At 39.2% G+C, this 13,893-nt stretch overlaps 1 protein-coding gene across 1 annotated transcript; it reads right to left on the minus strand.

Moving 5' to 3' along the window:
* Nucleotides 1–2,547: 2,547 nt before the first annotated feature.
* Nucleotides 2,548–10,894, minus strand: LOC306826469 (uncharacterized protein). Its single transcript, XM_079347829.1, has 7 exons — nt 10,823–10,894; nt 9,565–9,624; nt 9,399–9,467; nt 8,349–8,387; nt 8,156–8,269; nt 7,512–7,571; nt 2,548–3,576 (listed from the first exon to the last, which is right to left on the minus strand). The coding sequence occupies exons 2-7, from the start codon at nt 9,590–9,592 to the stop codon at nt 3,515–3,517; spliced, it is 372 nt and encodes a 123-aa protein (XP_079203955.1). The 5' UTR covers nt 9,593–9,624; nt 10,823–10,894; the 3' UTR covers nt 2,548–3,514.
* Nucleotides 10,895–13,893: the final 2,999 nt, after the last annotated feature.

The raw sequence follows: 13,893 nt of genomic DNA on the forward strand, positions 1-13,893 counted from the left end.
CTGGATTCACCGTCAGGTCAGGTCGAGGAAGAGCTGAAAATATGAGCATATATGTTGTAAAAATATTAAACTAAATACGTATATTTACAACTGCCTAAAACCTGTCTGTTTCTCGCTGATTACATAACAAAACTATATTAATATTTACAACTCTACTATTACTCACTGTGTATGGTGATGGAGACTGTGTCACTGTGTGGAGATGGAACATTTCTGTCTCCAGTGTAAAAACATTTCACTTTGACCTCAGCAGGTGAACTCTTATGATCCATCATCAGCAGTTCACTTCCTGTCAGAGTCTGCAGACAGGATAATATGCTCACAGTTCCTCCACTTAAGGTGAAGTAATAACACTGAGACATAGATGATGGAGTCAGACAGTTCAGTGTGACTGAGTCTGTCTCTGTGATCACTGCTGGATTCACTGTCAGGTCAGGTCGAGGAAGAGCTGAAAATATAAACCATGAATATGTTGTATGAAACTCAAACATAATCTGCATGCTTAAACTCTTCAGTAGTACATCGATCTCAGCACAGTTAAGAACAATAAGAGATCACAGACTGACCTTCTGTTTGAATCCCATTAAAGACATCTGTTGGAAATACAGAGAGAAAGTAAGGTGACTACACACAATAATAAGTTCAAGAGTTCACACTTTCAAACTCATCCAAATATTTAATTATTTCAAACAGAGAATTATTAACTGAGAGAAAAATAGATTTTATTTGTCACAACGTGCAGAACATACAAAACACAATCTCACCGACTCAAAGTTTAAGCACAGACATGATGATGTCATCAACGTCATGTTTCTATGTATTAATCTGCAGTGCTTTATAACAGTCCATGATATTAATGAATAAATCAATAAAGGTTTAACTTACACACGAAGAAGACAAACAGCAGACGTGCGGCCATGATGAAGCTGAACACTGAGACTGTGCAGAGGATACTTGTGTGTCTGACTGTGAGGACTTTGTGGTTAATGAGACCAAGTTCTTAAAATGTGACACGAGAACTATCACCAGAAATTATACTCGCTGACAGAGAAACCACAGCTGAACATTTAAATCTCCCATATCGGAAACTATCATCTGTAGAAAGATGACATGGTGAATCTTCAGGTGTAAAACATACACTTCATGAACACACTGAGCTTGTTCGTAGTCTGCTGTATTAAAGTTTTTTTCATTTTGCCTTTATTACTAAAACAGCTTACTGAATATTCACTAATTTGTCTCCTCAAACTGGATGTTTTCTTCTGCTTCTTCAAGTTTTCAGTCATTGTATGAATAATATTTTACATACAGATGTGATAGATTTGTGGTTCCCTCTTTCTCCTCATTGTATTATAAAGTGTTTAATACTCTAGTTCTTTTATTTTTTGCTCTAGTCTCCACAGTGGACAGATGAGTAAAAGCTGTTTTAGGCTAACTGGAGGGGTTTTGATGGAATGGTTTAACATCGATTGATTCTCAGGAGTCCATGACCCATAGTTTGAGGGTCCGCGCAATAATTCACAATAAAATTGTAAAAGTTTGGTTATCATTGAAAAAGCATGTTTATGAACTGGGACCTCTTGCACCAATAAAATCTATTAGAAGCTCTTGTATCCAAGCCATTTTAGTTTTGTGCCAATAGATTAACTGACATGATTATGGCGTCTGTCACTTCATAGTGTGCAACACACAAGAAAAAAACTCAAAGTTAAAAAAACACCTCGGAGCCAACATTTTCTCAAAGTTTATAAAATGAATAACTTGGAAAGTATAAATGCAGCCTACTTCTATGGTTGCAAAGTACTCCATAGTATATTAATACACTGCATTAATATATGATTATCAATGTTACGATAATGAGGGGGGTCCTTGGAAAAATGTCTCACCTGAAAGGGATCCATTGTCTAAAAAAGAACCCCTGCTGTAGAAGACATTAAAAAGCCATACACTGCCACCCACTGGCCAGCTGTAGTAAGTGTATCAGACAGTCTTCAAAATCAAGATGACCATCACAAACTCATCATTGCTCCTGCTGATTTGTATTTAAAATGAGAGTGTCCATAGTGTCCAGAGTGTCCATGCAAATAGGGGCAGCAAACAAGACAAGGTAATTGAGTAAGTAAGTATTAAGTAATTGCATAAGTAATTATTAATTGTATTATAATGTGTTTAATATACTATTTTTATAGGTGTGTAAAAAGCTTTTCTCTGTTTAATGCAAAGCTCTGTTTTACTCTTACATGATTGGTTTATATACTGACATCCTGTTAGATATCAGGTGCAAAAACAGAAAGACAAAGTTGTAGATATCTGTATCTATATCTTAGCTGAATTAAGAGCTTAGTTTGTTGTTCCAGGTGTGTGTGTGTGTGTGTGTGTGTGTGTGTGTGTGTGTGTGTGTGTGAGAGAGAGAGAGAGAGAGAGAGAGACATATACCCACTCTGAATTAATTCAGTTTTATATGAATAAAGCAAACAGTAATACATTCTGTGCACAGTGTTTTTGCCGAAGTAAGCAAACAACAAGTCTAACAAGCGAACATGTTTGTCTGAGACCTCAAAACGTTGGTGTCATTTTAAAGCTTGGTTGATTTGAATAGAAGACATGACAGAAGCTCAGGATTACTCTACATCAGGGGTCCCCAACCATCGGGCCATGAGCCGTTACTGGACATTGGGTTGTTTCCTATCTCAACGTCACATAAGTAAGGTGATAGTATGTATTTTTATGGATTCATTCATCTTGATGAATTTGTGTATATATCTTTTAAATGTGTCAACCATGTGAGAGTAATTCTTTTAGGTTTGTGAAGATGTACTACATACATGTGTAAGAGATCTTATTACAGTAGCAGCAGAGTTATATTTGGTTTGAAGCCAACGGTCTGTTGTTGTTTTCTGAGAGATTTTGCTTAATATAGATGTTTGACATTTGAGTCAAAGAGATGAGTTCCTCATGCCTTAAACAGAGTCAAGTATTTGTGGGCTGTCTGTCTAGCAGAATATAAGGAACAATGTGAAGAAGGATACTTTGGCCAGTGACTACGGAGTCCTGGTCCACCACCACTATGACAGTGATTGTGAGATCCTGGTTCAGCAGCATGTCAGTGATTGTGAGATCCTGAGCAGCATGTCAGTAACTGCTAAGTTTCTGGTCATGAAGCGTGTTGTCAATTATTGTAAAGTCTCGGTCAAGCATGTCTGAATGATTGTCTGTGATGTAGTTATGTTATTTGACCATGGCTAAATAAATCTAAGATAATCCACAAGTCTGTTTGATAATGTCCTCCTCATTCATTCAACACAGATATAGAAACCCCCACCTTACATAAGGATTGCCATTAAGTGTGATATAATCCTTCCCACCGGCCCGTCAGAAATATGACAGCTGCTGTCTGGTCTGTCAAGACAAAATGATTGAATACCCCTCCTCTGCATCACATCAGTTAACTTTCCTCTTGTTGATAAACTTTTAAACTGCACGTCAGTGTGGCTGCAGCATGCTGTACATCATGTCATTGCTGGCTGTTGCAGTCGTCCTCTCGGGGATGGTGTGGTACAAATGGTACAAAGACCGCTGGAAAAAGAAAGAAAAAACAACTTGAACATCTGTTTTATCTGGAAAATAATGATTACTCTTCTTGTTAGACTTCTTATTATATAAAGTTCTTATTGTTGCTTTTAAGAGATTCAGTCCTTTTCAGTCCCTCAGAACCTAAGTAAAGTAAAGTAAAGTAAAATTTATTTATATAGCACTTTTCGCAGGCAGGGGCCACAAAGTGCTTCACAAACAGGGTTTAAAACATCACAAGCAACAAACAAACAGTACAGAGACCATAGCAGCCCTAAAAGAGACCAACCAAAAGCCTGGACAAATAAAAAACGTCCCCAGTTGACTCTTGAAAGTGTCGGAGTCACATTGAACGAGCATCCAATAGGCCGACGTGGATTGACGTCTCGGAGGTAGTGTCCGTGTTGCGGAGCGGGACTGGACGAAGGCACATCCAGCGGTCACGTGAGCTCCAGCTGGTCCACGCTAGAAAAGCCGGCATAAACACGGAAGTAGGCGATGGCGATGAAAACCCCTGATCATGGCTCCAGCACTGTGAAGGGTCCAGGACAGTTGTTGAAGTGCGGGCGGGCGGCAGCGAGGACACGCTGGCGCACACGTCGAGGAGAGGAATCCGGCGCCGGAACCGACGGAGCCCCCGGCAGCCGCAGCACGCCCTCGCTTCACTTGGATACCGGACCGAGAGCCCCTTTTTCTGGATCTCCTGCGGGTCCTACCCGGCACCCGATACAGCACCAAGTAGTCAGGTGAGACGGGATCGATTTCAAACGGAGGCAGAAATGCCTGTTTGTAACGGTCCCAGGTATGAAACATGTCCTCCAATGACTCTTTGATACGAAATAAAGAGTCCCGATCATAGGTTAGTAAAGCCAGGACACTTCCATTTGTCATCTGGGCTGCAAAGATCACATATAGTGTAACAATAATCATCAATAATCTACAAAACAGAGAGCGAACCGTGGCAATGCCAGTCACAGGCGCCAGTACGGTTTGGTCTCCATGGCAACATTCAAGAACATTCACCTGAGACTGAAGAAGACACACCCAATGAGAAAATGTTCCCTATATTTTTATTACAGCACACTCTGTCCATTAATTAGCTTAATTACCTTTTAGACACATTAGATCAGTTTTCTTCCAGACAGAGAAATTAATAATGTTGTTCTCCATATTACTTGACTGACATTATTTAATTGTATTTATTTTTTCTTTATTCAGGGGTGTTGGGAGACAAGTCAACTTGAGATGGGGATGATGTAAGGTAAACCTAGAAACTGGATTGGAGAAGATTTGAGGTTTGTTTTACATGCATTGAGGCAGTGAGGGAAACTTTTACACAGCTTTGTGGAAATAAGGTCAAGAGGACAGGTATAGAATTTCAGATGCTCGTTGGTGCTTTGCACTCCTGTGTCTTTCTTGAGAACATCCAGAAATGTTATTGTGGGAAGTCCTTGTGACCGGTGCTCATGCATTGGTTCCTACAGCACCATATTGCTGGCTGCCAGCTCTTGGTGTCTTTGTCAGTGTCCTGCAAGTCTCATTTTCCTGGCACCTATTTTGTCACTCACCCTGGATACTCCAGTATTCAGAGTTGGCTTCAGAGTCCAGCATTCACTGCCATAAAGGAGAACATATTCTACCGTTGCATAGAAGAAGCTGAGTTTGATTTGTGCCTTTCTCACTTTCAGATCTTGCTCTGTGGAGTTGATCCATGAGTCCAGGTACTTGAAGTCGTTGACTTCCTTCAGAGCAGTGCCTCCTCACAACCATGCTTGTGTCCCTGTTTTGTTATATATGTTAACCATTTTCCCCAGCCTTTAGTAAACTGTTCTTCCTTAATTTTCAACTTGTAGGTTTTCTTTTCCATCACAAGGATGTTGTCTATGACTGACAGCCACTGCCTGTGCTTTGGTATGTCAGTCTTTAGCCAGTTCTTCGTGATGGTTTTCTTTGCTGCAGAATCTTGATCAAGTATTAGTTGCTTGCATGTACAGTTCCTTCCAAGTGTCCCAGGTATAGAACAAGACCAGTTCAAGGGATTACATAACCCAGCACCTTACAGGGAGCCGAATGAACATAATACCAGAAAGGCTTTATCTTGGGGCAATACCAAAAAATGTGTGCATGGTTCGAATCCATGTTGTTGCACATTCTCCATTAGTTGCTTGCATGTACAGTTCGGTGATTGCAAGCATGGTTGTTGTACTTTCATTTGTTTACTTTTATTCTTTGGTGTGATGAAGCATCGAATGAGGTTTCTCCAAATGAATTCTCTCCATATCTGTGATTGTGTTGTGGTTTGAGTAATTTTCCACAAATTATACCAAACAGTCTCTGGGATCTCCTCACTCAGCTCGCTTTCTCATTTAACGTTTGTCCCAAAGGTAAAAGAAGACAATTGATGAAAAGGTTGAAGCTAGCAGTTTTTATTTCTGTAAAGTTTTCCAGGTGAACACTGTGATAGTTTACTTCCTGTCTTAGATTCGGTCTTATTTATATATTTCCACCGAGCGGTCCAGCTCGGTTTGTCTCTGTTCTACGCACGTTTTGTGGCGTTTCCATAGACTAATCCCGGGAAAGATTCCCAAATAACCGTTCCGTGCCGTCCCACTTTTTGGGACCCTTCAGTTGGGGTACCAAGAATGTGGAGCCGACCCGAAAAGGTGTAGCTAAACACTGCAGTTTGTTGATTGGTTGAAAGAATCGTCACTTCCCGTGTTACGTCGGCAAACAAAACCCCGCCGTGTTTAAACCATACAGAGCTGATTGTTTACGTCTGTATTTCTCCTCGCGGCACACAGCCTTCTCTGAAACAAGGCTTGATTGAGTTTTTGTAATAAAGAGTCACATGTCAGTGACAGAGGAGATTAACTGCTGGATGTCTTCCAGCATTGGTTTTGTTTGTGTAACGTTTTTCTCCTTTGTTGAATTTATTAGTTATAGGTTAGCTGTTAGCTGCTGTCATATGACGCTATTTACATAGCGGCTATCGTCATCCGGCTTACACACCGCCTACCAAATAGGGCACAGGTGGCTGTGGAAACGCAAACGGGATCGGGCTTAATCGAACCAAACTGTACTGATCCGTACCGGACTGCTGTGTGGAAACAGGGCTATAAGCTCCCTTCACATTCAACTATAAATCCATCTCAATCCAAAAACAAACAGCTGTTTGAACATTTACAAACTCCGCAGAGAACAGTTATTGAACATGTTTTCACAGACACCATCTTCATGTCTCAGCGCTGTGGTCGACCACGCTTGACTTTTACTCAATTAGAGCTGCAGCTCTATTGATGCACAAGCTGACATTTACCACAGAAAGTATTTTAATAAGCTCGCTGTAAAAGTGAACTCAAGTGTTTCCTTTTTTCTAAGTCCAAGCCAAAACGTGTGAAAGACACCTCAGGGACTGACCTGAACCTCAATAAAAAAAAAAAAGAAAAAGAAATTGACATCTCAGCTGTTCATATTTCTCTTCAGCGGAGTCTTCAGTCATGCTTCACTAAAACCTTTACAGCTGTGTGCCTGTTAGAGCAGCCAATGAAACCTGACCATTGTTACTGATACTGACACACACATTCATATCATCAATGTTTCTTAAAGGAATCTCCAATTGCAGCTTCTGTATTGCATTAATTAAACTAAATGTAATTTTATTTGTATGTATACAATATGTTTTCAATGTGTCTGACTGAAGTAGTAGCTCTTACAAGTAGATATTCAAAGTAAATTTTTAATCCTTTAATATGGATTTATGGATGTGTCTCAGTGGTAGAGTCGGTCATATCTACAAGAAGTCTAGAACTAGAACTAGAAGGTCAGGGATTCGATCCCCAGCTCCTGCAGCCAATTCTGTACTTTGGCACAACTTAACCCCAAGTTTCTCCCACTAGTAATACTTTTTTGTCAAAGTGATCTTCAATCATACAATGTCCTACCTGTGGTTGTGATGAGTGATGGTGTCCTCTGGGTCCTTCTGGACTCTTTCTCTCTGGTACCTGCAGCAGAAGAGATTAGAGTGATGTCATTATCAATCTGCATGATAACATGGGACATTTCAGGTTTTCTATGGATTTCCAGCAGAAAAACCTTCTCTGTAGTTGCAGATGGAAGGGACCATAAAACTCAGATGATTTTGTTAGAGCTTTCATTGAATCAATTCTCTCTTGTTTTCTCTTGTGTCATGGTTTGGTTACCAGACCTAAACAAAGAAATACAAAAATACAGCTCTGAATCAGAACTTTATTGTTGACAGCTGCAGCATAAAGCAAGCTCTATTTTCCAAGACTGTTCTCCCCCTTAAAGAGTTTCAGCTTCTTCCCTCCAGCTGTCGGCTTGTTGATCGGTTGGTAGAGATGGTCGTTTCTGAAGTGGAAGGTTGGAGGTTTGATCCCCAGCTCCTGCAGCTACATGGCTGATGTGTCCTTAGGCAAGACACTTAACCCCAAGTTGCTAAACAAGCTCAAGTCCTTTTAACATTACACATATTTAAATATAAAAGAAAGACTGAACGAGTAAAGCTTTACAGTTTCATATTTCAGTCTCTTAAATTAAAAAAAGATTCTGACTTCCTTCGACTCACCAGCTCTTCTTTTGATCCGGAGAATAACTTTAACAATCACAGTGACGACCACAGTGGATCCACAACCAGCGAAAACCCAGACAAACGTCCATATCCACGATTCTACAATCACACCTAAGTGCACAGCCAAAACACTTTTACAACAAGAATAGAGAAACATTTTATTCATGTAGTGATATTAATATTGGTCTACCTTTCATTTCATCCTTGGGTGCCGTCGATATATCTGTATCTTAAAAGCACACAAAACAATGTCAACATTAAAACCCAGCCTTGTCTTTGTTCAAAGAAGAAGCCTTGACTCTGTAAGTGGCCTGCTTTCAAGGAGTATTGTTGTTATTAACCATTAGGTGTGCATGCTGCAGGTCTGGGTGTAAGAAGTCCTCACTGATAGATATGTGTGCATGCTGCAGGTCTGGGTGTAAGAAGTCCTCACTGATAGATGTGTGTGCATGCTGCAGGTCTGGGTGTAAGAAGTCCTCACTGATAGATATGTGTGCATGCTGCAGGTCTGGGTGTAAGAAGTCCTCACTGATAGATATATGTGCATGCTGCAGGTCTGGGTGTAAGAAGTCCTCACTGATAGATATGTGTGCATGCTGCAGGTCCTCACAAAGGTCCTCATCTTCTTTCTCGAGATGAAATTTATAAAACAAAACCGTCCCCTGCTGTCTCTGTGACGTCTGTGAACACTTCTGTATTTATTTTGTATATTTGTGTAATAATTATTACCATGTTGTTCATGTGAGTGAGTTCAAAACAAAAGCTAACCAACTTGGCCATGGATCACTCTCTACTCCTCAGCCATTGACCCACCAGATTCTCATCACTCTGCAATCCTTTACCTGCTATGTATCTGCACCTGGGTTCAACCAGAACCTGTGACACAAGCAGCTGAATATAAAACATTAACATGCAAGTGAAGCTATACTGTAGATGGTTGCTTTGTTGTTAAAATAATCTAATGGATCTTTTGCACAGTTTCAGGATTCATCTGCTCTCGGCCTGGTTTGAACACAATTGATGCCTTCAGGCTTTCAGGTTACTTGAATTATTCAACCTCGAGTGTAAAACACTCTTTAAAGCAGTCACATAATCCCAGACAGCAGGGACTCTTTCTTCACAAACACTTACCTACATGTCCATCACCCATATCAAGTTAAGCAATCAATAACCATCAACTGTCCAAGTTGTCTCGTGTTTAAACAGACATTTAGGTTAAATGCAAAATTAAACATGTCACCTGGTTTCACTGGTGTAGAGGGGGAAAAGGTGGGGCCATCCTTGTTACTTGCTGGACCAACAGTCCAACCTTGTTAATATAAAACAGATAATTTCAAACTAATCATAATGAAAAAAAAATATTTTAACTTAAGTAATGTCACATGTAAAATATTTTATTTGATTACCTGATGTTTGTTTTAAAGGTGTCACCATTGTGGAAGCACGAGAGCTACTTGTATGTAGAGCTGGTGGATGAAGTCAAATAGAGTTAGTTATACTTGTTTGTTAAAGTGATGTTGAATCATAAAATGTTTTACCTGTGGTTGTGATAAATGATGGTGGCCTCTGGGTCCTTCTGGACTCTTTCTCTTCAGTACCTGCAGCAGAAGAGGTCAGAGTGATGTCAAACTTTATTTGGATTTCCAGCACAAAGAAAACCTCTCTTCTTTTTGTCTTTAGTCATAGTTTGGGGACCTGACTGTTTAAAATAAAAACACTCTAATACTAAACTGACTGCCTGATTCAAGTTTAACCCGGACTGTTATTTTACCATAATCCACCTGAAGCCCAGCGACTCTGCATCTCTCTCTTTCTCTCTTATACATAAGTGTATATATATATAATCTGTGAATGTTTGCTGAAACACTGGAATAAACTCAAATGAAGTGTTGCCCTGTCATGACTCTTGCTCCTGTTTGTTTTTTTCATTTTATATACTTTATTACAGGGTATGAAATACCTGGAGGCATTCGGGGGTCCCCCCTCCAACATGGGGCTTTTTTTTCTTTTTCTTTTTTAATCGTGAGTGGGCAGGAGTTTAATATTTTTCACAAACAGGTTATGGAGGATCTGGGATCTACAGCGTTTGTAGTAGTGTGCTTTGTATTCAAAGACCAGCGGACATCGCGCTTTCCTTTTCTCTCTCTGGTTCATTGCAGAGTATAAAGTCAAATATAGGTGATTCTTTATTAATCCCCTAGAGGGAAATTCTGGTTCGCACTGTCTTATTTTGAAGACATGTTTCTCAAATACACAGGAATGAATCATGCATTGATTTTTTTTTCTCATAATCCATCTGTAGCCCAGTGAATCTTCATTGTCTATTATCTCTATACTGTCTTCCTCTGGGAAAGATGATATCACCATGAAAAGGAATCAACCTTCCTCTCATAACTGTTAATAAATTTGTCGCTACCCAAAAGTGTATTTATCTTTATTCTCTCCATCCTGATTATTGTCATTGAAGCTCAATGACAATCTGACAGCTCCCGCTGTGTGGGACTTGTTTAAAGAGTGACTGTCTGAATGTCTAAAATATATTTTAACAGGAGTCTGAAGTTTGAAGAAAATGTGGCACCAAAAGGTTGATGTGACAGTGTTTGTAAATGACTGTAAAAGAGTAGTAGCACTACTCTACAACACGAACGTATCCAATATACTCACCTTGATCAGCAGGTGATGTTTTAATAGAAACTGAGGTTGTCAAAGTGCTGACACTCTCCTTGTTTGGGTTTGTAACACCTGAAAATAAAATAAAATGTTTTTCTTCATGACATTTACACCACAGGACTTTTCTTCTGCTGATCCAGCAAGAACACAGATTTACTTACTTTTAACAGTGACTGAGGAATAATCACTGTGTGAAGATTGAACATTTCTGTCTCCAATGTAAAAACATTTCACTTTGATCTCAGCAGGTGAACTCTGATGATCCATCATCAGCAGTTCACTTCCTGTCAGAGTCTGCAGACAGGATAATATCCTCTCAGTTCCTGCACTTAAAGTTTGGTAATAACACTGAGACATAGATGATGGAGTCAGACAGTTCAGTGTGACTGAGTCTGTCTCTGTGATCACTGCTGGATTCACCGTCAGGTCAGGTTGAGGAAGAGCTGAAAATATGAGCATATATATTTGAAAAATATTAAACTAGATATATTTACAACTGCCTAAAACCTGTCTGTTTCTGGCTGATTACATAACAAAACTATATTAATATTTACAACTCTACTATTACTCACTGTGTATGCTGATGGAGACTGTGTCACTGTGTGGAGATGGAAGATTTCTGTCTCCAATCTGAACAGTGTAAAAACATTTCACTTTGACCTCAGCGGGTGAACTCTGATGATCCATCATCAGCAGTTCACTTCCTGTCAGAGTCTGCAGACAGGATAATATCCACAAAGTTCCTGCACTTAAAGTTTGGTAATAACACCGAGACATAGATGATGGAGTCAGACAGTTCAGTGTGACTGAGTCTGTCTCTGTGATCACTGCTGGATTCACCGTCAGGTCAGGTTTAGGAAGACGAGCTGAAAATATAAACCATGAATATGTTGAATGAAACTCAAACATAATCTGCATGCTTAAACTCTTCAGTAGTACATCGATCTCAGCACAGTTAAGAACAATAAGAGATCACAGACTGACCTTCTGTTTGAATCCCATTAAAGACATCTGTTGGGAATACAGAGAGAAAGTAAGGTGACTACACACAATAATAACTCAAAGAGTTCACACTTTCAAACTCATCCAAATATTTCATTATTTCAAACAGAGAATTATTAACTGAGATAAAAATAGATTTTATTTGTCACAACGTGCAGAACACACAAAACACAATCTCACCGACTCAAAGCTTAAGCACAGACATGATGATGTCATCAACGTCATGTTTCTATGTATTAATCTGCAGTGCTTTATAACAGTCCATGATAATAATGAATAAATCAATAAAGGTTTAACTTACACATGAAGAAGACAAACAGCAGACGTGCGGCCATGATGAAGCTGAACACTGAGACTGTGCAGAGGATACTTGTGTGTCTGACTTTGAGGACTTTGTGGTTAATGAGACCAAGTTCTTAAAATGTGACACCAAAACTATCACCAGAAATTATACTCGCTGACAGAGAAACCACAGCTGAACATTTAAATCTCCCACATCGGAAACTATCATCTGTAGAAAGAAGACATAGTGAATCTTCAGGTGTAAAACATACACTTCATGAACACACTGAGCTTGTTCGTAGTCTGCTGTATTAAAGACAACGTTTTTTTTCCATTTTGCCTTTATTACTAAAACAGCTTACTGAATATTCACTAATTTGTCTCCTCAAACTGGATGTTTTCTTCTGCTTCTTCAAGTTTTCAGTCATTGTATGAATAATATTTTACATACAGATGTGATAGATTTGTGGCTTCCTCTTTCTCCTCGTTGTATTATAAAGTGTTTAATACTCTAGTTCTTTTATTTTTTGCTCTAGTCTCCACAGTGGACAGCTGAGTAAAAGCTGTTTTAGGCTAACTGGAGGGGTTTCGATGGAATGGTTTAACATCCACCTCTGTACAGCATTGATTCTCAGGAGTCCATGACCCATAGTTTGAGGGTCCGCGCAATAATTCACAATAAAATTGTAAAAGTTTGGTTATCATTGAAAAAGCATGTTTATGAACTGGGCCCTCTTGCACCAATAAAATCGATCAAAAGCTCTTGTATCCAAGCCATTTTAGTTTTGTGCCGATAGATTAACTGACATGATTTTGACGTCTGTTACTTCATAGTGTGCAACACACAAGAAAAAAACTCAAAGTTTATAAAATGAATAACTTGGAAAGTATAAATGCAGCCTACTTCTATGGTTGCAAAGTACTCCATAGTACATTAATACACTGCATTAATATATGATTATCAATGTTACGATAATGAGGGGGGTCCTTGGATAAATGTTTCACCTGAAAGGGATCCATGGTCTAAAAAAGAACCCCTGCTGTAGAGAACATTAAAAAGCCATACACTGCCACCCACTGGCCAGCTGTAGTAAGTGTATCAGACAGTCTTCAAACTCAAGATGATCATCACAAACTCATCATTGCTCCTGCTGATTTGTATTTAAAATGAGAGTGTCCATAGTGTCCAGAGTGTCCATGCAAATAGGGGCAGCAAACAAGACAAGGTAATTGAGTAAGTAATAATTAAGTAATTACATAAGTAATTATTAATTGTATTATAATGTGTTTAATATACTATTTTTATAGGTGTGTAAAAAGCTTTTCTCTGTTTAACGCAAAGCTCTGTTTTACTCTTACATGATTGGTTTATATACTGACATCCTGTTAGATATCAGGTGCAAAAACAGAAAGACAAAGTTGTTGATATCTGTATCTATATCTTAGCTGAAATAAGAGCTTAGTTTGTTGTTCCAGGTGTGTGTGTGTGTGTGTGTGTGTGTGTGTGTGTGTGTGTGTGTGTGTGTGTGTGTGTGTGTGTGTGTGAGAGAGAGAGAGAGAGAGAGAGAGAGAAAGAGAGAGAGAGAGAGAGAGAGAGAGACATATACCCACTCTGAATTAATTCAGTTTTATATGAATTATGCAAACAGTAATACATTCTGTGCACAGTGTTTTTGCCGAAGTAAGCAAACAACAAGTCTAACAAGCGACTTTAACTGAAAGCAAACAATTATGTAAAAGCAGGTTTGAACTTGTTTATCTGAGACCTCAAAACGTTGGTG

The sequence above is a fragment of the Symphodus melops genome (assembly GCF_947650265.1).
Source record: "Symphodus melops genome assembly, chromosome: 7".
NCBI lineage: Eukaryota > Metazoa > Chordata > Actinopteri > Labriformes > Labridae > Symphodus > Symphodus melops.